This window comes from Rana temporaria, chromosome 10 (genome assembly GCF_905171775.1).
Source record: "Rana temporaria chromosome 10, aRanTem1.1, whole genome shotgun sequence".
In the NCBI taxonomy this organism is placed as follows: Eukaryota; Metazoa; Chordata; class Amphibia; order Anura; family Ranidae; genus Rana; species Rana temporaria.
The window spans coordinates 32,977,984-33,004,552 of record NC_053498.1 but is presented as its reverse complement, the minus strand read 5'-3'; the positions used below and the strand labels follow the sequence as shown (position 1 = coordinate 33,004,552).

The 26,569-nt window shown below is 44.0% G+C and overlaps 1 protein-coding gene across 1 annotated transcript in view; it reads left to right on the top strand.

Moving 5' to 3' along the window:
• RRAS (RAS related) overlaps positions 1-19,479 on the top strand; it is a 69,259-nt gene extending 49,780 nt beyond the window's left edge. The window contains exons 4-6 of the mRNA XM_040327500.1: positions 6,606-6,714; positions 7,077-7,195; positions 15,707-19,479. Coding sequence (XP_040183434.1) covers positions 6,606-6,714; positions 7,077-7,195; positions 15,707-15,794 — 316 coding nt within the window. The 3' untranslated portion in view covers positions 15,795-19,479. The remainder of the gene's footprint in view (positions 1-6,605; positions 6,715-7,076; positions 7,196-15,706) is intronic.
• Positions 19,480-26,569: the final 7,090 nt, after the last annotated feature.

Sequence of the window (26,569 nt, the reverse complement as noted above, 5' to 3'; positions counted from 1 at the left end):
AAGCACACAACTCTCTTCATATTTGAGGACTACTTATGAGAATTCTTCTTCATTTTATGGTTTCAAGCACAAATTGGACTGGTTCATATGAGCTCAGTTTACACCATTTGTTTGGTATAGGAAACTGAGCAATCATTACCATCACATAGCTCAGCATACACAGACTTTTTTACTAGATCTTCTAGTATCTAAAGGTGTTTCAGTAATATATATATATTTGCTTATTGTATAGATCCAAATATGTATTATTAGTGTTAGCGCACCCATCCCCCACATATTTTCACTGTTATAATCTTCTGATTATTTTTGGGTAGCAGCTTTTCTATTTTAGTTTAATTTATTTACTTATTTTTGGCGCGAGATACCACACACACAAATTAAATGTGTGCCTAGCTGGTGCTTGCTAACTGTGTGTGCAACTGTGGATTGCTCTGACTGGATGAAGACAGATTGGCGTTCTGGCTTGGCAGGAACACAAGGTCTCTATTGTCTTCCCTGTCAGAACGGCGATTTGCCTAGTTTACATGGGCAGATCGCCATTCTGTGTCTCTGGGGAACAATTGTGGGTGGCCAGCAGACATCGGGCCTGATGGGCATCCCGCATGCAATAGAGTCAACCTGCCGCAGTAAAAGTGCATTACTGTAGGTGGTTAAGCTGACATACAGGTTATGTTCAGTCAGTAGATCACTGTTATTCATGGTGGGAGATGGGGGGGGGGGGGGGTTCCCTTTCGCCACTTACCGGAGCTGCCACCAGCGGTGATCGGATCCTGTCCCCTACAATTTAACCACTTAAGGACCCAAATTAAAATCATTTTTTCTTGCTAGAAAATTACTTCCTATTATGTTGCAATATTTTCTGTCACACCGTATTAAAGCAGCGGTCTTACAAGCGCGATTTTTGGGGGGAAAAATACACTTTTTTTAATTTAAGACACCAGTAAAGTTAGCCCAATTTTTTTTTTTTACGCCAAGTAAATTAATACCCAACATGTCGCACTTCAAAATTCTGCCCGCTCGTGGAATGGCAACAGACTTTTACCCTTAAATCTCCTATAAGCAACGTTAAAAAAATTCCACAGATTGCATGTTTTGAGTTAGAGGAGGTCTAGGGTTAGAATTATTGCTTTAACGATTGCGGTCATACCTCACGTGTGGTTTGAACACTGCAGGCGCTACTCACGTATGTGTTTGCTTCTGCACGCAAGCTCGTGGGACGGAGTGCGTTGAAATTTTTTGTTTTGTTTACACTGTTCTTTAAAAAATAAATAAAAAATGGTGTCACTTTTCTTCCAATTACAAGGAAAGTAAACATCCCTTGTAATAGGAAAAAAAAAAGCATGACCGGACTTCTTAAATATGAGATCTGGGGTCAAGACCCCAGATCTCCTATTTACACTAAAATGCAATAAAAAAAAAAAGAGGTATGGGCGGAAGTGACGCTATGGAGCCGGGTGGGGGGCCATCTTTGCCTCGATTGGTAGCCAGCCAAGTAGGGGACAGAATCCAATCACCGCTGCCGGAAGCTCCGGTAAGCGGCGGAAGGGGACCCCCCCATTTCCCGCCATAAATAACAGTGATCTCCTGGCAAATCCGCCACTGAGACCTCTTTTATCTGAAAGTGGACCGCCCGCGCAAGAAGTGGATATCGAGGTTATGGCAGCTAGCTGGTGCCATAACGACGATTTTCCAATTCAAAGAGCTGCCGTATAATGAGGGCGGAAAGTGGATAAAGGGCCTATATTAAGGCGTGATAAAGACTAGTGTCTCCTAACGGCACTAAGAACAGCTGGTTGTTGGTGCTGTTCAGTAACACTAGCATTTTTGATTCCTTTTTAATACACTGTATTTATTGGCGTATACACTCTCACTTTTTTACCCTGAAAATAGAGGGTAAACTGTGCCTGTGTGTTATACGTAGGGGGATGTGGAAAGTTGTTTTCCTGAAACTTCCCTCTTAAAGTTAAAGTGCGTGTTATACACCGATTAAATACGGTAGGTCCTCTAGTACATCCCCATCATGATTTTAATGACCTCTACTGCTCAAGTCCTAAAGAAGGGGGAGGCCTTCCTATCCCGAAATGCATTTGATGCTCTTAACCAATAAACTTTTCAAAAGACCTTTATAGTAATGTGAACTTTTGCACTAGGCACTCCTTGGTACACATGAGAGAATTTATGATCCGTATATCATGGAATGTGATGACTCATTTCTGTTGATATGCTCCATTTATATAGAGGGTCTGTTGACATTAGTCATGTTCAATCTGAGGTAGACCAGCAGTGAGTCTCGGCCCATGTACAGCACCACCTATCGGGACGCAAGCAAACGATACAATAAATGCCATTTTCAAACATTAGGTTGTTGTCATTCACATATACTGGATCGCTAATAAAAACATGTAATTTTTTTTTTTAAAGGGGGTTGTAAAGGTACAATTTGTTTTCCTAAATAGCTTCCTTTACCTTAGTGCAGTCCTCCTTCATTTACCTCATCCTTCCATTTTTCTTTTAAATGTCCTTATTTCTTCTGAGAAATCCTCACTTCCTGTTTTTCTGTCTGTAACTCCACACAGTAATGCAAGGCTTTCTCCCTGGTGTGGAGTGTCGTGTTCGCCCCCTCCCTTGGACTACAGGAGAGTCGGGACGCCAACTAACACACAGCTCCTTTCTCTATCTGCAACGTAGAGAGCATCCTGACTCTCCTGTAGTCCAAGGGAGGCACGACACTCCACACCAGGGAGAAAGCCTTGCATTACTGTGTGGGGTTACAGACAGAAGATCAGGAAGTGAGGATTTCTCAGAAGAAATAAGGACATTTAAAAGAAAAATGGAAGGATGAGGTAAGTGAAGGAGGACTGCACTAAGGTAAGGGAAGCTATTTAGGAAAAATAAATTGTACCTTTACAACCCCTTTAAGTTATCTGTGATGTTAAAGGGCAGAAATTGGACTGAAGCAAAGAGGAGGATATCATATTTTGACATATGTCTGGATTGTGGAGGAGACTATGAGAATATTCTGGTACCTAATTTTTGTTGATGTTCCTGGGAGGTAATAAGGCTTGGCGGCTGCATTGTCTGGATGCTTTAAATAGCCGCTTCCTAGAATTTTATGAGCACTAATTGGTCTCGCGGTATAATAATAATAGATGGGGATGAGAATGGCTATTTGCTATTTAGATCTTTTTTTTCTTTAGCATCCTTTCGCTCTGCTCAGGCTGTAATATTATTGTGGAACTAGCAGGATGATGTCATATTGTATCTCTGACCTCACTTCTGTGCAGCTGGAGACTTCTAATGGAAGTGTGGGAACAAGCTAATTAGTTCCTACTTGGTGGTGGAGGGAAGTAATGGGGAGTGCAGCATGTACCTCCCATTGAGTCTTAAGCCTAATGTACAAGGGAAGCTCAGGCAACCTCTTCTGAACGTTTTTCTCGACAGCTTGAAACTGGCGTTTAAAAACTTCTGTTTAGATGCGTTTGGCGGCGTGTAGCCGCATTCGCGTCTAGGAGTGTTTTTAAGATGACATCCTTGGATTAGACCCTGAAATAAAATAGGGCACCTTTTTAAAAATGCGTCTAAACGCCGATACCGCGTCGGAAACATTGGCATTTGAACCCATTTTTTTTGCCTTCAAAGAAAAGCCTCTAAATGCAACTACCTAAAAACTACATTAAACGACCCTGTGTACATGTACACATAATCAAACATTGGATGAGTCCAGGGGCAGCTGAAAAGTGTCCAACTGCCTCTGATCGTCCAGTGGTGTGGTGGCAGTGCTGCAGAAGGTATATGAGACTTCAGATTGCTTACAAGGGAGAGAAGGTCAGTGGCAGGATCAACCAATATTTCTGTCAGAATGTATTGTATATAAAATAGGGATGCACCAATACTGGTATCTTTGACGATACCGAGAATTTTCATGAGTACTCCTAAATATGCTCTCAATACCAAAACCCGAAATCTGTACAACATACAAAATGGCCCAAAATCGCACTGCAAAGAAACGCATGTGCTTTGAACAGGAATAATATGTATAGATCGATGGCGCAAAAACCAGGAGAGCACAGTCAATAATAAAAAAGTACATATATCATATGGTCCATGTCAATAACAAAAATTGGAACATAATAAATGAATAAAATAAGTCAATGGATCAATAATCCAATTAAAGTCCAATAGCACAATAGTGGCAGCAAAATCCGGAGGTAGAAGCAGACTCTGAAAGATATGTTTGAAAAAAGAGAAAATGCGCCAACCTAAGTGCAGTAAGTAGGTATTTAATTCAAGCAATTTGCACAGTAAAAATGGCTACTCACAAAACCAGTATGAATACAGGCATGTAATGGAAGAGACGGCTGGTCCGATGTCACAACTTGTAGTCAGCAATGCAACAGGCTGGTCTCTTATCCTGGTCCCCCGGGTGATGGAAATGAAGGTCCAAGATGTTCGGGAGCCTTTGGGGAACCCCACAGAGAACAGGAGCCGTGGATGCTGTACCAGAAGCGGCGTGCGTTCCAGCGTGGAACGCAGCGTATCGCCGTATAACCGGAAGTGACGTAGGGGCTTCGGACAGCCAATGGGATGACGCGTTTCTCAGCCTCCGCTGGTTCATCAGATCCAACGATGGATTACTTACTGCGCTTTGAACAGGAATGCAGTGCGATTTCTCAGCTTATTAAAATTTTCTAACTCGCAAAGTAAATATCTAGTCAAATCCCATATCTGCAGTGTCCCTGTCCCTCCGATGATGGCAAACCACGGCCGCTGGAGGAGATGTCCGGTGGTCTGCCCCCAAGCTGACCTCACTTTTACTTTCTACCCACAGGAGTCCTGGAATTTCTCCTCCAGCCCTTTATGCAGGTGGGAGTCCAGGCAGGATTTAAAGCTGGTTCTGTACCACTGTCTGCCTAAGCAGGGAATTCAGTAGGGGGCCAATGAAGCCATCGTTGTAGTGTCTCTCTTTCTGGGGTAATCTCCGTAGCGGTATATGAAGAACCAAGAAGTGCAGATCACACAAGGGTCGTGACCGCTACAGGCAGGTTCAGGGTGAGGGAAGAGCTCCCTGCTGAGCTCAGACTGGGAAATGACAGGGTTTGGAGAGTTTTCTGGTACTCTTCATAACAGATGCTACTTTAGACCTTATGCACTCTGGGCATCAGAAATGCCACTTTTAAGGTGCTTAATTTTTTATTTTATGTCTCTAAATGCCCCTCTGTTAGTGTATTTGTCCTTGCGCACGCACACACAGGAGTTTACACGTTTTTAGAGGGGGAAAAAAACCCTAGTACCAGCATGTTTAGGAGAGGAGCATTGCGTTAGTGGTAAAGCACAGCTCATTTTTCCGGGGCTTTACCGCTGTTCAAATTTTTGCCCGCTAGCGATTCCAAAGAAGGGGTTATAAACGATGTGTTGTGGTGCAACCAAAGTGATTTTTTAATCACTTTGGAATGGCTGCCTATTCATTGTCCCAAACCTCCCCAAAGATGCTACTTGCAGGACTTTACGTCTCGCAAGCGCACCGCTCCAGTGTGATGGCACTCAGGCTTTCACATTTGGGCGGAATGGGAGGCAGCTTTTTGGCGCTTTACAGGTGCTTTTTCTAGCACTAAAATGCCTAAAAACTTAAAGGGGAAACAAGTCCTCTGTGCCCTGAAGCTGTGTCATAAATTTAGATGGCACGAGGGGGCTGGGCAACGCCATGAGTTGCAAGATGTCACTCGTAAATGCAGTTATTGCAGGTGCTTGTATAGCGCTGTCAATTTATGCAGCTCTTTAAAAAGTACAGTGGAACCTTGGCTTACGAGCATAATCCGTTCCAGGAGAATGCTTGTAATCCAAAGCACTTGCATATCAAAGCGAGTTTCCCCATAGAAGTCAATGGAAACTAAGATAATTTGTTCCGCATTGACTTCTATGGCATGCAATACCGCATGTGGCCGTAGGTGGTAGTGGGGGGGGGGCACCGGAGAGCCTCGGAATTACTCTGGGACAGCTCGGCTGATCTCGGAAAGGAAACGCCCAGGAACCAAGTGTTTCCGAATGTCTCTGAACCATTTAGTGTCACCGGTGCCCCCGCACCTCTGGTCAAATGTACATTCTCATCAGTTGCTGCCCTCGAGAAGAATACATGAGCCAACTGACCTACCAGCATGTCTTTTGGAGTGTGAAAGGAGACCAGAGTACCCTGAGGAAACCCACGCGGGCTCCAGGAGAACATGCACACTCTGGTGCTGAAAATTAGTATGAAGTGTAACAAGCTATTTAAACTGGACAGTCTCCTGCATAACGGTCCCGATGTCACTTGGTCTTGCTGTCACTTTGTCTTGCTTTCACTTTGTACCAGAGTGGCATGGGGTACTGTAAATCTGCCCATACTGGACCTATGTACAATGTCTGGATTGCCATCAAGTATCTAATGCAAGGTCCCACCTATACAACCCATTTCATTGATATCCAGTTAGCTAGCTCCTTACATTCCATAGTTAAATCTGAAGATGAGTGTACAGTCCTACTGTATAGTGTGCAGCTCTATAATAATGTGCGATCTCGAAAAGATGATGGTACAGCTCCAAAAAACATTTTCTGCTTCTCTTTTCTCTCAGCTTCAATGAGATCAGCAAGTTCCACACGCAGATCCTCCGCGTTAAAGACCGAGATGAGTTTCCAATGATTCTGGTTGGCAATAAAGCAGATTTGGATCTTCAAAGACAGGTAATAAAAGCCATGAGACTCATCATACAGTTAATGGGTACAGAAAGAGGGACACCGATAACCTATTTCTTGTACTTTGATTTAATTCTAGTAATAGGCAGGTGTAAATAAAAATTTGCATGATTTACTGTTTGTATTCGTTCATAGACTGACATTTTAAAATATAGGAACAGATCAATAGTAAAAAAAAAATTTGGGGAGTTTGTTTTTTGCCAGTGGAAATATTAGTCTTACAATGGGCCTGGACTTTGGCTAAGATTATTATTTGTGGTTTTGTGGACTTCATATTAAGGAAGTATTAATGTGTACATCCCCTTACTGACTGGAACTAGTAGCTTATTACTTCTGCTTCCCATAAACAGGTGACCAAAGAGGAAGCCCTGAACTTCGCACGGGAAAACCGAATTCCTTATATGGAAGCCTCAGCCAAGATCCGACTAAACGTAGATGAGTCTTTCCATGAGCTGGTCAGGGCAATCAGGTAATATGGGAGTTGTTGATAACTAAAAGCATTGATTGGACCTATAGGGGGCCAAGAGTCATTATTGAATCCAGATGTGTCTTTTCAATGAGGTGTGTGAACGCAGAGTTCTATCTTAACCACTTTTGGCCCGGAAGATTTTCCCCCTTTAATGACCAGGCCATTTTTTTCACTACGGCACTGCATCGTTTTGTAATTGACAATTGCGTGGTCATGCGACGCTGTACCTGAACAATATTTACGTTCTTTTTTCATCCACAAATAGAGCTTTCTATTGGTGGTATTTTCTCACGTCTGTGGTTTTTATTTTTTGCGCTATAAACAAAAAAAAATAATCCCTTTTTGCTATATTATTCCAAAAAAAATTGAATGAAAATTTCTTCATCGGTTTAGGCCAATATGCATTCTCCTACATATTTTTTTGGGGAAAAAAAATCGCAATAACGTATATTGATTGGTTTGTGCAAAAGTTAGTGTCTACAAAATAGTGGCTGTATTTATGGCATTTTTATTATTTGTTTTACTGGTAGTGATCTGTGTGTGTGTTGTGTTTTTTTTTTTTTTTTTTTTTTTTTTTTTTTTGTTGCGGGATTGCGGCGGACAGATCGGACACGTTTATTTGGACCCAGTGACATTTATACAGCGATCAGTGCTATAAAAATGCACAGATTACTGTATAAATGATACTGACAGGGAAGGAGTTAACAGTAGGGGGCGATAGAGGGTTAAATGTGTACCCTGGGAGTTGTTTCTAACTGGGGGGGGGAGTGTACTGACTGGGAGTACAGAGAGCTCTGTTCCTAATTACTTGGAACAGAGGATCACTCTGTACTTCCCTGACCGAACGGGGCTCTGTTTGTATTGACAGATCCCCATTCTGGCTCTCTGTGGAGCGATCGCAGGAGGCCGCCGCACATGGTGGCCGCCAGCCATGCGCATCAGCTCCCCCGCCTTGCAGCGGGCGCGCTCGCCTGCTATAGCTGTTAAAGGGACCAACTTGCAGCTACGGTGATTTGTGGGAACGAGCCGACCTGCCACAGTATGATGCCGGCTGATCGGCATTTGGTTAAAAAAAAAAAAAAAGTTATTACTGACCTTTATGGAAGAATCTGCAACTAATGGCCATGAGCTTGTTTATAGCCATTTGCTGACAGACTGAACGTATGTGTATAGAATAATAAATAGTCCATGTTGGCAGAGAGTGAAATTAAGCTCCTGTGCATCAGAGCAGTTCGTTCTCCGCTCCTGTAACTCGTTTTTAGCAGACAGAGGGCTGAAGCACATTGTCGGCTGACGTCACTGAGCCGGGGAAAGATTGCAACCATATGGTCAGGATCCACCCACGAGCCTGGACTGGCACCTGGCTCAGCCTTTTGCCAAGTTGTTGGGAGTCTGAGCCAGCTGACGCCACCTGCTCCACGGCCCAACGCACCAGTGAGGGCAGGGGGGTGGGCAGAGTAGAGAGCCACTGACAGGACACGTAGCTCTAAGAACTGAGAAATCGCTGCCTTTGATCGGTTCTCAATCTTAGATCTAGCATCTACCTAGTTAAGTATGATGCTTATAAAAATGAATTCCCAACTGCTTTCTTAAGCTGACCTTTTACATGTATCTCTTTAAATTATATGTCTACAGTCTTATGTGTATTTGAGCTGCGGGCTGACTTTGAATCATGCCAAACTGCTTCAAGTTGCTTTTACACTCGCACTGTATCTATAAGCTTCACTGGTTCCCCATAGAAGTCCAACTAAAACCCATGTCTATTGGCCCTTAATAAATTTGTGTGTGTAATAAAAATATATAACGCACACACGTGTTTTAAAAGGTATGGACTATAAATGTAAAAAATACTTTGACAGTTATCAGATGGTTCCTGCAGACTTCTGCTAAGATCTGCATGGTTTACATACAAATGTATTATAAAATGACCTTTTATTCATTTGTATGCACCACAGCACGTTGCAGTGCAATAAGCTGCATAAAAATGCTTTTGTCTTACTTCTTATTGCACATTAAGACCCCTTTCACACTGAGGAGTTTTTCAGGCGGTACAGCGCTAAAAATAGTGCTGCTATACCGCCTGAAAAACTCCTTCACTGCATACTCAATGTAAAAGCCTGAGGGCTTTCACACTGAGGCGATGCGCTGGCGGGAGAGAAAAAAATCTCCTGTCAGCAGCATCTTTGGAGCGGTGAGAGGAGCGGCGTGTATACCGCTCCTTCACATTTAAAACAATGGGAAACCACGGCAATACTGCCCCCAATGTGCGCCTCTACAGAGGTGCATTGCGGGGGGTATTAACCCTTTATCGGGCACTAGTGGGGGCTAATACCGCACCGATATCGGCCGATTCCCACGGCAATCGCGGCGGTATAGCGCCGCTATTTTTTTGCGGCGCTATACCGCCACTGCGGCTCCCGTTCCAATGTGAAAGGGGCCTAACACACCACATTGGCGTAAACGAAATTTTAATGGGGCATAAAGCAAATTGCCTTGTCTCTGTTGGACAACTCTACCCAACACATATGGTGGGAATGAGCTCTACGACCTGTTGCGTTGCTTTAGTGCGGTTTGTCCCATCAGGGAGATTCCCTTTACTTTGTATCCTAAAGGAAATAAAATCTCTTGAGGGGAAAACTCCTAGGCCCTGTTTACATCTTCGCAAATTCACACACACATAGGTTGGACTTGGACTTGTTTTTTTTTCAACCCCACCTACTATGTAACTAAGTAATTTGGGACTGTGTGGCTGGAATGTCCATGATTCCAAATCGCACTGCAATGCTGGCAAAACGAAGCACGCAAGTTTGGGTGCCATTAATTGTCAATGGCGCCTAAACGCGGTCCGATTAAATCGAGACAGACTGCATCATGCGAAGGTTGTTGCTCAAAGGAAGCCGCTGCTCCTTTTTGGGCAACAAGCTTTGCTGGATGCGGTTTTCTGCGATTGCAGCGCGATTTATAATTGCAAACCTGCACCTCATTTAGGTGCCATTTGAAAATTACACCTGTGCTGCGTTTTGCCAGCATTGCGATTTTTGAATCGCAGGTAGAATCGCAACAATTTTGCCTGCGATCCCAAATCGCTAGATTTGAACTTGACCAAAGAAAGTTCCTACGAGAACAAGCGTCACCATTTTGCCTCGACTTTTGTTTTTATGACAACTCTTGGACTCCCCATCACTATTTTTCCCGGTGACAATGGTCACCTGGACAGATGGGAGGGTGAATCTTCCTAGGGGGAACACAGGCAGCGATAAAAAAACTATTTCTAAATCTGAAAAGTTTTTTGTTTAATCCAAATGTGTTCTCGGTATGCATCTTGCTGTAAAACTTTAAGTTTGAAATGGGATGGGAGAGTTGATGGTTTAGGAAGTAGAATGGGAAGGTGAGCAGGGAGCAAAGAAAGGCCTTCATGTCGTAATCGTAGAGTGCAGAAAAGCAGAACGTGTTCCTGCAATCTCCCTCTCCACCCTCTGGCTGTAGACCACAGTGACCTCACCTCATAGCTATGGTATGCTGCGCTCAGAGCTTGTCAAGATCACTAGATCAGTTTAACCCCCAGAGACACTCCTCCAATATATACTAAGCTAAATTAAAATGAACCGAAAGCCAATTTTATTTTTTACATTTTCGGTGGCGTAGGGAAAGATTTAAAACCACTGTCCCTACTGGAAGATTCCCCCTCTATTCATGTTCTGGTGTCTGCTCCAGACTTTGGATTTACTCTCGTGTTCCTGTCCACAGTGGTGATCAGGACCATTAGAGAGCAGATCTCCCCAATGGGGACACAGAGAGCAGAACAAACCTGAAGGGTTTCATCTCATCACCACCCTATCCAAATCTAATACCTACCTTTCTTTTAGTAGAGGATCCAGGCTAAGCCTTAATTTTTTCTAATCTTAAGCTCTGGTTCACACCAGTGCAACTTGTCATGCGACTTGACAGTTCAAAGTCGCATGACAAGTTGCACCCTATTCACGACAATGGAACTGTTTACATTGCTGCCACTCAGAAAAAGGTTCATGCACTCTTTCAGTGCGACTTGCATCGATATCTGTTAAACAAAGTCACACACACAGAGATATCGGCAAGCTGCCCATGAAATCGTACTGCTCTGAAGTAGCACAACCTCAAAACTGCACTGGTGCATACCAGGGCTAAATCTGCCCCCCCCCCCCCGCCACTCCTATACTAACCATCCTGTAGAAGCAATATTCCTATACTTGCCTATTCTCGAGGTAGTCTGGTCACATGATCTCTAAGCCCGCATGGTTCATGGGAGAGAGGAGAGCAGCAATAACAGCTACAATGCCTGTGTGGTGACGTCGCTCATAGATTTACTATGGGCATTCATTGTCTGCTGTCCCTGAAGTTGGCTCTGGAAGCCGTTCACGTGACCTGGACCGGAGCACCCTGAGATAGGTAAGCATACACATCTCTCCTCTGCCGGGAGTTGGAATGGGGATAGGAGCAGATTTAAGGAAGGCTTTAGTTTAGGTTCACACTAGGGCCGAAACAACTAATCGATTAATCGACTATGAAATTAATCGATTACCATTTTCATAATCGATTAATCGGCCAGTAACATAATGGGGTTAGAAAAAACGAAAATTGTCCCTTTTATAGTACAAAAAGAGCAAATCGCTACTGTAAATATTACTTTCACTGTCCAACAGTAAAAAATTAACCCTTACAGTAGCGATTATTTGCTCTTTTTGTACCAATTTTAGTTTTTTTTTTAACCCCATTATGTTACTAAACCTCTCAGGCCTGGGTTCACACCTCCTGTTTTTTGGTGCTTTTTGCAGAAACGCACTACAGTTCATTTACATGTTTTCCAATGGGACACGTTCACATCCATGATTTTTTTCAGCTGCTGCGTATTTGGAAAGGGAAGGACTTTTTTTAACGCAAAACGTTTGTTCATTATACTTCAATGGAGAAGCTGTAGAAAAGCCCCAAACGCAGGTTGCAAACGCAGTGCTTTTGCCTGCACCAGATCACATTGTACAAAATTACTGTGCAATCCAGTTGTATTGCGGCTCCAAAAAAGGTGCCTGCACGTCATTGGTGCGATTTGATCCACACAGGAATGCGGTGTGGTTCCTATGCAATCATAGTCTGAACCGAGGCTTAAAGAAGTTGTAAACCTGTAAGACAAAGACATAATAAAGCTAGTATTCATCGCTTTCTAGCTCATTATGAAATACTTACCTTGGAACGATGCCGTGCAGTGCTGCCCGCACTCCGCTAAGGGTGACCACATTTCCAATCTACCATTCAGGGACACCCCCCTTCCCAAAAATCAGCTTGTGCTGTAAGGAATCTCAGCACAGTGATTGGACGCAAGAGGCAGGATTTATGATTTCTCCAATCACAAGCAGGGGGCGGGGACTGTGCTCCTCCAAGCATTTCCAGCCAGGACAAATACTGTCAGTGAGTAAAGCGGTGATGTGGCGGCCTTTTTTGGGGGCATCGGATTGGCCTGGGGGGTGGCTGTGTCAGTTTCATTCCGGGACACTGTATGAAGGTGCCCGGGACAGACCTGTAAAATGCGGGACTGTCCTGGGCAATACGGGACACGTGGTCACCCTAACTCCGCTCCAACGGCCGACATCTTTCACCAGAGTTGCTTCTGGGTTCCCCGGGTTTGGCACTGTGATTTGGCTGGAGCCGCGATGACGCAAACATAGTTACAGCTCGGGTACTGAAAAAACACCACCAGCTGCCTGTTTCTTCGGTGTGCATGTGCCGATTATGTCAGCAGCAGCGCATACAGTGAATATCTCCTAAACTGTGCAAGTTTAGGAGATATTTACAGTACCTACAGGTAAGTCTTATAAGCTTACCTGTAGGTACAAGTGGTGTAACAGGGTTTACAACCACTTCAAACTGGCTTCTCTTAATCACTGTGCCAGGGCCAATATAAGCCACTGCCTATTTGTTTTAGAAGGCGCAAGCTCCTCTATCATCCTCTTCCTGGCTTTGTTTACTTACTGACCTGGAATGAGTAAGTACAAGGCACTTCACTGGCTGCATTCTTTTGTTTTGGGACACTAGACTTAAAGTAGGAGTCCACCCTAATGCTAAAATCCCTGCATCTACAGACATCCACGATCAAACACTTGCCTATCTAGCCATGTAAAGAAGAAGAAAATCTGTATACATACCTTTTCTGAAGCCAATCTGACTTGATCCCACACTAATCTGTCAACTGTGGCTTCGCTGTGGAGGCGGGTGCAAAGGACACAGCCGACAATGGAAACCTCATAGTAAGTCTGTGTGGTGTCACTCCCCATTCATTTCACAGCTGTTGTCAGTTGTGTCTTCTGCAAAACTTCTGCTGCTGGAGACCGGACTGGATGGGCTTCACAAAAGTATAGTGACTTCTTTACAGGGCTAGATAGGTTAGCGTTGGATTATAGATGCCTGTACAGGTGCTACTTGGAAAAATTTTAATATTGTGCAAAAGTTCATTTATTTCACTAATGCAACTTAAAAGGTGAAATTAATATGAAACATGAAAAGCAATATAGTTCAAGCCATGATTTGTCATAATTGTGATTTTGACTTACAGCTCATGAAAACACAAATCCACAATCTTAGAATATTGTGAAAAGGTGCAATATTCTAGGCTCAAAGTGTCCCACTCTGATCGGCTAATTAGGCCATAACACCTGCAAAGGGTTCCTGAGCCTTTAAATGGTCTCTTAGTCTGGTTCAGTAGGCATCACAATCATGGGAAAGACTGCTGACCTGACAGTTGTGCAGAAAACCGTCATTGACACCTTCCATAAGGAGGGAAAGCCTCAAAAGGTAACTGCAAAAGAAGTTGGATGTCCCCAAAGTGCTGTGTCAAAGCACATTAATAGAAAGTTATGTGGAAGGGAAAAGCGTGGAAGAAAAAGGTGCACAAGCAGCAGGTATGAACGCAGCCTGGAGAGGATTGTCAGGAAAAGGCCATTTAAAAGTGTTGGACTTTCACAAGGAGTGGACTGAGGCTGGAGTCAGTGCATCAAGAGCCGCCACACACGGATCCTGGACATGGGCTTCAAATGTCGTATTCCTCTTGTCAAGCCACTCCTGAACAACAAACAACGTCAGAAGCGTCTTACCTGGGCTAAAGAAAAAAACAGACCTGGTCTGGTGCTCAGTGGTCCAAAGTCCTCTTTTCTGATGAGAGCAAATTTTGCATCTCATTTGGAAACCAAGGAGCCAGCGTATGGAGGAAGAATGGAGAGGCACACACTGCAAGATGCTTGAAGTCCAGTGTGAAGTTTCCACAGTCTGTGTTGATTTGGGGAGCAATGTCATCTGCTGGTGTTGGTCCACTGTGCTTCATTAAGTCCAGAGTCACCGCAGCCGTCTACCAGGAGATTTTGCAGCACTTTATGCTTCCTTCCACAGACGCGCTCTATGGGAAAGCTGACTTAATTTTCCAGCAGGAATTGGCACCTGCCCCACACTGCCAAAAGCACCAAAACCTGGTTCAATGACCGTGGGATTACTGTGCTTGATTGGCCAGCAAACCCACCTGACCTGAACACCATAGAGAATCTATGGGGCATTGCCAAGAGAAAGATGAGACATGAGACCCAACAATGCAGAAGAGCTGAAGGCCGCTATTGAAGCATCCTGGTCTTCCATAACACCTCAGCAGTGCCACAGGCTGATCGCTTCCATGCCACGCCGCATTGAGGCAGTAATTGCTGCAAAAGGGGCCCAAACCAAGTACTGAGTACATATGCATGCTTCTACTTTTCAGAGGTCCGATATTATTCTATGTACAATCCTTGTTTTATTGATTGCATGTAATATTCCAATTTTCTGATTTGTGGATTTGGGGTTTTCATGAGCTGTAAGCCATAATCATCACAATTATGACAAATCACGGCTTGGACTATCTTGATTTGCATGTAATGAGTCTTGTATATTAGTTTCACATTTTAAGTTGCATTAGTAAAATAAATGAACTTTTGCACGATATTCTAATTTTTTGAGTATCACCTGCAGATGCAGGGATTTTGGTGTTGGGGTGGACTTCTATTTTAAAAGATGTTAATTTTTTTGTGTTCATATACTTTATTTGCTTTTTTTTTTACACATCACTTGTATTTCTATTTCCACACTCTACTATGTGAGATTTGTAGATCTATTTTTAATTGTAAAAAGCAATTAAAGATCTTTCTACTTGATACACACTGGAGGGTTAACCTGAAGTCCTGCAGGGAAAACGAAGGTCTTGTGGTTAAATTGACTTTAATAAGGCCCCATACCAACCATTTACAGATGCCTACTGAAAGTTGTTTATACATTTGTGTAACATATGTACTGTAATTGACTGAACCCCTTGCTGTCACCCTCTTTTGTTGCGTATTCAGCTAGTATTCTGTTTTAATGACTGACTTGTCAACATGTCAGAGAAAAACGGGCAGTGAAATTTCGGTCCATATGTCGAACTGATATCTTTTATATGTTGCCAACCTGTTGATATTTGCTTTTTTGCAGAAAATTTCAAGAATCTGAGAGCCCACCAACCCCAGCTGTTAACCCCAAGAAGAAAGAATCCAAGAGCTGCCCATGTGTGATCCTGTAACCATTTGGCCCATGACCCGCCCCAGATGGCCTCAACAGAGACACAGCAAAAGGATGGGAAAGTTTAAGCCACTTGTGGATAGCACGCAGCGTTTATGCCATCAGCCTGCCCATGATTGGTCCCTGATCCAGGCCAATCCTGCTGAAACCTGGAGACATCACATTACTTTCTCCCACCATGCTGGGCAGCAGCTGTGAAGGCAGCGGGGACAGATGCTTTATTCTACTACAAAGAAATGCAGTTTGCACACACTCCCTTCATCTGTGCCGATGCTTCAATATTTTTTATTTTATTTTTAATGCTGGGAATCTGCATGTAAATGTATATTCTGTATATATATTTTATATATTATGTTTATTTTAGTGTTCCACAAGCTTTATGTACGTGCTGAACTTGCGTACTGGAGAGACTATTGGAGATTCTCCTACATATTATTATCTGAGATCTATCCTAAAGACACACTTTTTTTTTTTTTCATAGCATTTGTTTCCCTTTAGGGCCAGTCCACTCAAACCAGTATTTTAGTTATAGGTGGGTGTTCATGAGCTGGATCACCCATAAGTGTTTTATATTCATGGGAACTCCAGTGCTGTGGTCTCTGCATTGGTGGTTTTAGCGGTGTCCTTCCGGTGCAGCCATGATTGTGGCTGTTTACTTTGAGACCCCCTAAGACAGGTGGGCTGAAAATGCCAGATTCTGACCAGTGTTTTCCGAAAAGCAAAAAAGTCTGTCATTGGGTGGACTGACCCTTTAATTACTTTGTTAGCGGTAATGGTTGACTGTATTATTTTTTTGTATTTTTGCTTCTCACTGCCTCTTTACCTAGCAGTGTCAGTTACACTACAAAATGGCTAAAACTAGATTGTGTTGTCAATTCTTGATCTACATGTTTCTTTGCTGGTGGTGAAATAGACCTACTTAATACATGTTTTATTGGAGGATGGTTGTTTGTTTCCTATTTTCATCTGCCTTGTTTTGGTTCTTGTACGTATAAGATAGAAGAAGTTTAATTCTTGCCAATGTAAAAGGATTAAATGATGGCGTAAAATATAATGTAAGTGGCTATGGGCCACCACACTGAAGCAAAGGACTAAAACTTGAGCCTGTGCCAAAAATGCAAACTATCATTAAATACTTTAGTTGTCAGTAACTGAAAAAGGATCAGCTGCAGGCAGCCTACAACCACGTGTAGTTCCATGCTGTGTCTGTCTGGTGATGGTCATCTTAGAGTAGCAGGGTTGGTTCCTCATATTGGAGCTGCCCCCTGATGACTTATGGGGTTAAGACCCAGAAGTGGTAGCAGAGAAGCACAAACAGGGAGATCTTGCACTACAAGTCCTTGGGTACAGCTTCCTCTTCTGCGAGGAGAACACTGGGCAGTACAGTGATTACCAGTGGTAATTTTTTGGCCAATTGCGGCCAACAGTGCACTTACCCCATCCATGGCAGGCAATCGCAGCGTCTCCTTTCAGCCAGTCGGGAAATGGGTCTCAGGCCCACTTCACGATGGGCGGAGAGAAGATTCATTGTGAGACTAGTGAATATTCATTCACTATTCTCACACACCTATTTTAAAGCCTCTGGTTCTAATCTGTGCTTTAAAAAAAAAAAACACCCAGCCTGCACCGAAATTCAAGATGCCGGATGCATGCGGGGTGTGCATGGCGGTCTCCTTAATGGACAGGCCACCCCTGGTGATATCACTAGATCAGCCTAGACGTCAGCAGAATAGTGCCTTGGATGGACCTCACACTGAAGATTATATATAGTTTTAAGGCTACAGTTGCAGGTAGTCCAGTATTACTTTTTAGAAGAATTCCAAGAAGAAAAGTAAATCTTCAAGGGTTTCTCCCTCTAACATGTCACCTTTTTGTTTTTTGAGTTGTGGTCCACTTTAATCCTCTGTGTTTTGAATATTCTGTGAGCAGTTTAGTTCGCTATTACAAAAAACGTCTGGACTGGCACAAGTATATAAGCTGTATAAAAAGATCTTGCAGCAGGAATAGGGATTTATGTAAACCTATTCAAATTCACCCTGTAATGAAGAAAAGTGTGTAAGCCATAAGATTGGCAGAGCTGGAGTGGTAGAACCTTTAAGTATATGAACAGTTGATATTTTCTCCTGTAATATTAAATAGGAGCTATAAAAAGATGACCAGATTATAGGTCCAAATTGGTTTGAATATCGCATTAACGCTCTAGGATGAAGGTTTGGTACGTGTAGAGGGGCAAGCACAATTTCTATATAACTTTTTAGCTGCTGCTAATTTTGACGTGGTTTACAGTGATGTTTAATGTGCTGTTTATGCATCCATTTTGTCTATAAGATTTAGTTGCGTAGGTTTGTGACATGTTTTTACTTTTGGGGAACACTCCACATATGCAAGAACTTGATGGAATTCCCCAAATCATCCTAGTTTTTGGGTGTTTCATTACATATTTGTATCTTTCTTGGCAGATGACACATTTTTCTGTGTAACACTATAAAAACTTCACATCTGCAGTCCAGGGGAAAGGGAGTTCAGTGAAACACACCTCTAATGCCTTAAAGACATCAGCATTCCTTTATTAACACTCAACAGCATCAGCTTCAATGAGCCTTCAGCAGATTTCTTGAAGCCATCAAAACGGCATTCAACTCCTGTCTCAAATGTTATATACCAGATAATGTGAGTTCTGGCTGTAGATTTTAACCTAAGCTGTAGCACACTACTTAAAGCGTGGTTGAAATATGTGGACATTCCTATTAACATAAGCTTGGTCAGAGAAAAAGTAGCTTGTCCTTGTTAAAGCGGAGCTCCACCCAAGGAAGGGTACCCTGCTCCCACTTCCGGGTAATATTGGTGATCTATAACATTTCCAGCCCTGCTTTCTTCCCACACCTGCTGCCATCTGGGCTACACACAGGTTTCCAGAAGATGGCATGACCACTCAAAGTGTAATGCGACTCGCACATGGGAAACTAGCGGCCTTGCTGCCGGTTTCCCTTATGTACAATGCCTGCACCCAAAGCTGATTGACAAATCGGCTTGGGGTGCTGACATTGTGAGATCCCAGGCCAGGGAATTGTCCTTTTATATTAAAAGTCAGCTACAGTAATTGCTCTTTCTTACACCTTTTACAGTATTTGTAGCAGCTGAATTTTAATTATTTTCTGTTCTTGACTGGAGTGCCACTTTAATGTCGTCCTAGCAGTACAGGTTGCCTGGCTGTCTCTGGCTTTAGTTCTTAATGAGAGAACAAGTGTTAAGACCAGAGCACTTCAAGCTTTGGTATTGAAGTCAATGGATTACCATTGTAGCCACTTATTATGTGGCCCAGCAATGGTAGCCAGCATATCCTCTTATGGCCTGTACACACGATCAGAAAATTGTACGAAAACTATCACTTTTTGAAGTGAAGGTAGAATGATCTGATTGTTAGTACACCGCATTTGAGAGCCGGTCATGACAGTTTATCCGCTGGGACAAGCACAAAAATGTTTCTTGTATGATACAGTACAGTTGAAAACAAAATACAACACACATGCACTACAATACATTACATAATTTCTGAATTTTTATTCTGTTGACTTTGGTAAACTCTTAATTTTCATTGTCTGATAATCGCATCCTGTGTACCAGGCGTTAAGAATGAACTTACTTAAAACATATTTCATGGCAAAATAAAAAATATACTCCGTAAATCTGTGTGCAAATATTTTTTTTTTAAATCAACTAGAAATAGTGTGCTCCTATTTGACATATTACCTTTTGTACTTTAGGATTCAGAACTGTCAGCCCTGCCTCCTTTATTTCTGATGAATTACAAAGAACAAAACTCTTCCCCTTCCTGATCTTTAAGTATGGGCAATGATCAGCCCATAGGAAATTGTGAAACATTAAGAAATGCCTGCATTTACCTGGAGACAATTCTCAAGGCTGAAACCCAGGTTCTGAAATTCTTGCCAGTGGTGGAGCTTGCCACAAAGTGCTACCCTAAATCATTTCTTTTTAGCCAGTTACAATGATGGACAGCTTTATTGAGCAGTAAAAATGCATAGGGTGGCAACTCAACCTTGGCAGGAATGTGCAGTAACACCCCCTCAAGCTCTATGTGGCAGATCTTCCTGACAAGAATTCACATGGTACACTAACACCATTTTGGGTAGGTTCTTGTGTATACCATTATTCCTGTTATGGTGGCATTTTCAGTTGGTTAGCAGCTTTGCTTGCATGGTAATTGCCCCTTTCCATATGAGGCATGATGCTAGAGTTCTAAGTGAATTGGTTCACTGTTCTAAGGGCAAATATAGGCACTCCCTCCATTCTGAATCTGCAGACTCAACTTGTGCCTGTGGGTTTAAGTGTTCTGCAAGCTCAGTCATGAATTTCCGTTGACTAGGGACATCAGAAATGCTTACTTTCCACATCTTGTTTTCCTACCTTCGTTATGCTATCTGTGTTTTTCTGTGGGTGCAAAATATTACAAATTGTTTGTCTATGGAACCCTGGGTCTTCGCCAAGGTGATAGGTAAATTGGATGGTCTGGTCTTTTTAGACTGTTGTATTCTGTTCTCAGCTTGTGAAACCAAGGCAAAAATGGCTTGTATTACAGGAAACTTAAAAGCTTGCGGCAAAGCTGTTTTGCAGAATGCGTGAAACATTATTTTCAAAGTGTGAAGTACTGGCTAAAATTTTATAGACATATAGGTTTCATTAACAAAGCTTATTAACAAGTTTTATACAATTATAGAATTAGTGTGAAACAATGGTCAGATGAGTAATATCTCTGAGCAAATTGTGTATTTTGAGTAATTTTACTAATATGGTATTAAAAGGCTTATGTGAACAATTTTGGTATAAAATATATACTGTAAGAAATATTGTAACCTGATTGGCTGGTCCAGGAAGAGAGGGTGTACCTCAATTTTTAATAAAACCAGCTGAATCCCGGAAATAAATTATAATCTTTCTACATGATACTCGTGTTAGTATCTTGCTGATTGCCCCATCGATCGTAGGACTCCTTGCACCCAGAGCAAAGATAGCAAAACAGAAGTGTGAACGTACAGGTGACCCCTCACCTTACACTCATCCCAGTACTAAATATACTTTGATTATCCAGAGTTAACATGCAGAGCCTGTCCTTCTTCATCCAGTTCTTCACAGTTTTAGATAGACTTCCAAGGTTTAGTGCCATCACTGGATCCAACTCATCGCTTGGCATTCCTAGGCCTGATATTGGGCATGGCCCTGTCTAGCATTCTCCCAGCTGGAACAAACTCTTGGACCTCTGTGGGATCGCTCTGGGACCACAGCGTTTGACTATGTAAGCAATTTGCTCCAGCATAAGGGTTCCTGGTCAGAGGGTGGCCACATCCAAGGCAATACTGTATACCCAGATTTTAATATCGGAGAATTGCAATTTAGTATTCTGGTTGCATGCAACAACCAGACCCCAGCCTTTAAAGGACCTACAGATCCTGACGTGGATTTCAAATCTGATGCTAGAGTCGGGAAAGCCCTTTTACCCCCCAAAAAGTATAATAAGGTTTGCTTGGCTGTCAAGGCATCCTGGACACAGAGGCCTTGGTCCCAGACTGTCTGGGGCAGATCCTCAAAGATCTGCACCGGCGCATCTGAGATACGCTACGCCGCTGTAACTTACCTGGCTTTGGTTTGAATCCAGAAATAATTTGCACCGTAAGTTACGGCGGCGTAGTGTATTTCTCGCGGCGGAATTCAAATATGGTGATTAGGGGGCGTGTTTCATTTAAATGAAGCGCGTCCCCGCGCCGAATGAACTGCGCATGCCCTGTCCGTCAAAACTCCCAGGGTGCATTGCTCCAAATGACGTCGCAAGGACGTCATTGTTTTCGTTGTGAACGTAAATGGCGTCCAGCCCCATTCACGGACGACTTACGCAAACGACGTAACATTTTCAAAATTGGACGCGGGAATGACGGCCATACTTAACATTGAGTACGCCACCAGATAGCAGCTTTAACTATACGCCGGAAAAAGCCGAACGGAAACGACGTAAAAGAATGCGACAGCCGCTCGTACGTTCGTGGATCGTCGGAAAAAGCTAATTTGCATACTCAACGCGGATTACGACGTGAAGGCCACCCAGCGGCCGCCGGAAAATTGCATCTTAGATCCGATGGCCTACGCCTGTCGGATCTAACACAGATGCCGTCGTATCTTGTTTGGTGGATACCAAAACAAAGATACGACGCGCAAAATTTTAAATTACACGGTGTATCAACAGATACGCCGGCGTAATTTCTTTGAGGATCTGCCCCTCTGTGTCTAGGGCTGATCATTTGCAGGTACTTTACTCCATGAGCAAAAAGTAGATGCTGTGAGCCTCCCATTGCCTTCCTTAGATTTTGCCCCTATACCAAAACGCAACCCCATTCTTGTATTTGGTGCCTAAAGCTATACTCCAAATAAACCATTTTTATAGGAGCAGTTTTTTTTTTTTTTTGCAAATACAGGTTTTATAAAAGTTGACAAATGTAAGCACTTATTGGTGTAAGATTTTGATCTCAATCCTTTAACTGCCACATCTGCTAGACAGCTTGATCTGTTAAAGCAGAAAATAACAGACATATAGGCTATCTGAAAATAAAGGAATAAAAAGCATAAGAAAAGTAAAACAAATGCATCCCCCCACATCTAAGAATTGGTAAACCATACAATAAATTTTCGGATTCATTTTGGTTTTAAGTGGCAGCTTGGGCCGCTGCTCTCACATATTATTGGGGCATCAGTTGTAGGCTATCTCTACCCTCTGACACCAAGGCTGGGAGCCAATCTCGTGGCCAGCCCTGAATAGTTTGATATTAAAGACTTGCTTGTTTTTATTACAAACTTGCCTTCTCTGCTTTTATTGTGTTGGTTTTGCAGAGAAAGCAGCCTTGATCCCCCACCTTGCTCCAGGCCCCTACCAAGTGTCTCACACACAGAGATGCAGCTCATCCCCACCCTTTCTCACACCTTATTGGCTCTCTGACTGACTGACCTTTGGAACATGTTTCCTCGTACTCCAGTGCGACCATGCAGGGCTCCTTCCACACAGCTGCATCATTAATTCATGCCATTCTGTGAATGAACAAACTACATGTACCATTGGCCACTGTGGCTGAGTGCTTGCAGTTCTCACAAAACTATGAGGGTACTCTAGTGGTTCATTTATTCTTCCTGCAATTCAGTAACTGCCTGCCCATATCGGAAGTATGGGCAATTTGCTGATAGTCTGCAGGATCCTGGCATTGCACCTGTGATCTGCTGATTGTAGGTGCAATGCTTTACAGGCCCCCATGTAAGAAAATGAATGCATTTTTTTCCTAAACTGCAATAAAAAAAAGGTTAATTACATTCTACTTCTCCTCTTCCACAGACAAAATTAGCAGATTACCCCCTTCCACTGTGAGAGCAGCCAACAGCATTATATTTTACATTTTCCTGGAGTTGCTTTGAAAAAAAAAAAGTAAATCTCCGTGTAAATGAGGCATGTAGACGAATAGGATTTTTTTTGTAATCGCCGTAAAATCCTTTTCTCTGCCGTCCATGGACGGACACAGCTCCTTAAATCTTGACAAGTGGGTTATGTTCCTGTTCACAGGAGAGGACTAGGCAGAAACATGTTTGTTAAAGTAACATGTATTTAATTATCTGAGGTGAACAGCCCCGTGGTCCCTCCGGACATAACCCTTCTCCCTGCAGCCTCAGTTTGTAACAAGCAGTACAAACCTAAGAAGGAGGGGTGGGTGCTGTGTCCGTCCATGGACGACAGAGAAAAGGATTTTACGGTGAGTACCAAAAAAATCCTATATTCTCTTATCGTCCATGGATGGACACAGCTCCTTTAAATCTTGACAAGTGGGACGTTCCCAAGCAGTGTCAAAAAAACGAGGGGGGGGGATTGGATCAGTAAAACACAATTTAACTTCACCCCAAAACAAGCAGAGCTCCTCAATGGAGGAGTTGCAACTTTAAACAGCCACCTGCAAAACCTTCCGGCCAAAGGAAGCATCAGAAGATGCACTCGCATCAACCTTGTAACATTTGGGAAAAAGTGTAAAAACGGACGACCAAGTCGCCGTCTTGCACACCTGAGAGACGCTTGATGATGGGAAGCACCAATTGCCCTGGTCGAATGTGCTGTGACTGGAAAGGGGGGTGCCCGCCCCCTAAGAGCATAGGACTGTCTGCCTGATATACTGAGAAATGGTGGTGGACGAGACCGCCAGGCTCTTTTGTGGACCAGACAGACACAAAAAGTGAGTCAGATCTCCGAAACTGAGCCATAGCAGACAGGTACACCCGCAAAGCCCATACCACGTCTGAAGTATGACGCACAACCCTCCTAGGATGCGCCAGCAGAGGACATAAGGATGGAAGAACAATGTCCTCATTCAGGTGAAAGGCCGAAGACCACCTTCGGAAGAAAGGAAGGTTGCGGGCGCAACACCGCCTTATCCTTATGGAGGATCAAGGCCACCTTCTGAGATATTGTCAAGAGAGGAGACTCTCTGTTTCCAAAGAGAGGTTCCAGAAGAACCGAGAGCACCAGAGTCAAAACCCATGGGGGAAGATGTGGTTCAAGAGGGGGAAGTATATGACGAACACCCTGCACAAAAGGTACCCACCAGAGAATGGGCTGCCAAAATTTGTCCCTTAATGGTGCTTAATGTAAGTTTCTAAACCACTCCATGCTGTAAAAACAGCAGGACCCTGGACACAGAGTAAGTCTGGACTCTACCCCATCTCTTCGCACAAAGAGATGTAGGCCTTTCAGGTGCAATGATAGATCTTCCTGGAAGAAGACCACCGTGCCCTCAGCAAAGTTGAGATGACAGAGTCGGAAGACACCGGTCCCTTTAAGACCTGGCTTTCAATAGCCGTGACTTTAAAGCCAGCGACTGTAAAGCAGGATGACGTATGGGACCTTGAGACAGAAGGTCCTCCTGCATTGGCATCCACCACCAGGCGCACGAGATCGGCGCGCCAAGGCAAATCTGGAGCAATTAGAATCATCGGGATCTCCTCTGCGGAGCAGCAGAGGAAGCAACTTCAATGGGGAAAAGGCATAAAAGTAGCCAATACTGACCCCACAGGGCCACAAACGCATCTGCCCAGGGATCTCTGGACCTGGCCACGAATGTGGACACCTTGCCGTTGAGACGAGAGACCAGGAGATCCACGTCCTGTGTGCCCCACCTCCTGCAAGGGAGTTAAAACACCTGGATGCCATGACCATTCCCCCTGGTCCAGCATCTGGTGACTCAGGTGGTCCGCCTGCCCGTTTTGCACGCCCGGATGCTGCAGCTGAGCTCTGTGTTCCCCCCTGATGGTTGACATAAGCCACCGCCGTGGCATTGTTCAACTGAATCCTGATCGGGCAAACTTGCAACCTTCTCGACCACGAGGAAAGGCATAGCCTGATCGCCCGGAGTTCTGGGACAATGATCGGCAGATGGGATTCTTCTAGAGTCCGCTGACTGGACGATTCCCCCCCCCCCCCCACCCGTGAGGCTGGCGTCCGTCCTAATCACTGTCCACTGGAAGGGAAGAAACGACTTCCCGGACCGAAGAGCCGGGGATCTCCGCCACCAATTGAGAGAGAGAAGGTGGTTAACCTGAATCTGACGATCCAGAGACAAAGGAGATTTGTTCCACTTGGACAATATCTCCTTCTGCAAAAACACGAGTGTGGAACTGGGCATATGGTATCGCCTCGAAGGAGGCAACCCTCAGGCCCAGGACTCGCATGTAAAAACGGAGAAACGACCATTTGCGAGATGCCAACATCTTCACTGCAGACTGAAGAGTCGGCAACTTTTCCAGGGGAAGAAAGACCTTCTATCTATACTAAGAAGTCCAGAATCAACCCTAGGTACGCCAAGCGCTGAGTCGGCACCAGGACCGACTTCTGAATGTTTAACACCCACCTGAAATCTTGGAGGGTCTGGCTGGCTATAGATATATCTTTCCCCTAATTCAGAGCCAGAAGCTGCTCTCAGAAGAAGGTCATCCAAGTAGCCCACAATGGCAATGCCTCACTGTCTCAGCAAGCTAGGATCAGTGAGAGCACACTGGTGAAACGTCTCGGTGCTGACGCTAGACCAAAAGGAAGGGCCACAAACTGATAGTGGTCCTCCCCTATCGTGAAGCGTAGAAACCTCTGGTGACTTGTGCAAATTGGGACATGCAAGTATGCGTCCTTGATGTCCAAGGACGCCAGAAGGTCCCCTGGATGGAGCGCAGTTGCCACCGAACAAATGGATTCCATGCGGAACTGCCTTACTCTCACAAAGGCATTTAGGGCTTTGAGGTCCTTGTTCTGGACCACAAACCGATTCAAATAAAAACCCTGAAACCTCTCATCCTGCGGAACGGGTACAATTACCCCACAACGTGCAAGTCCTGCACTGCCCCTAACAGGGCAGACTGACGAGCCGGAAGGAGAGGGAGACTTGAGGGAAATAATCTGTTCGGTGGAGAGGAAAGAAACTATCTTGTACCCCAAAGACATCACCTCGGAGACCAGGGAGGTACACCGAGCTGCGAAGCCATCCCCCCCCCCCCCCACCCATGAGTCGGGTGGGGGCAAGACTTCATGCATTGGCAGATTTCGGTGCCGGTTTGGTCGACTTAACACACCCAGGGACGTTTTTGTCCCCCAGCAGAGCCTTTGTTGGCCTGGGAGGGTTTACCCGCAAGCCCTGACTGACGAAAAAACCCGCTTCTGAGTGGGAAAAGAAGGACCCGGCTAATGGCAGGGTG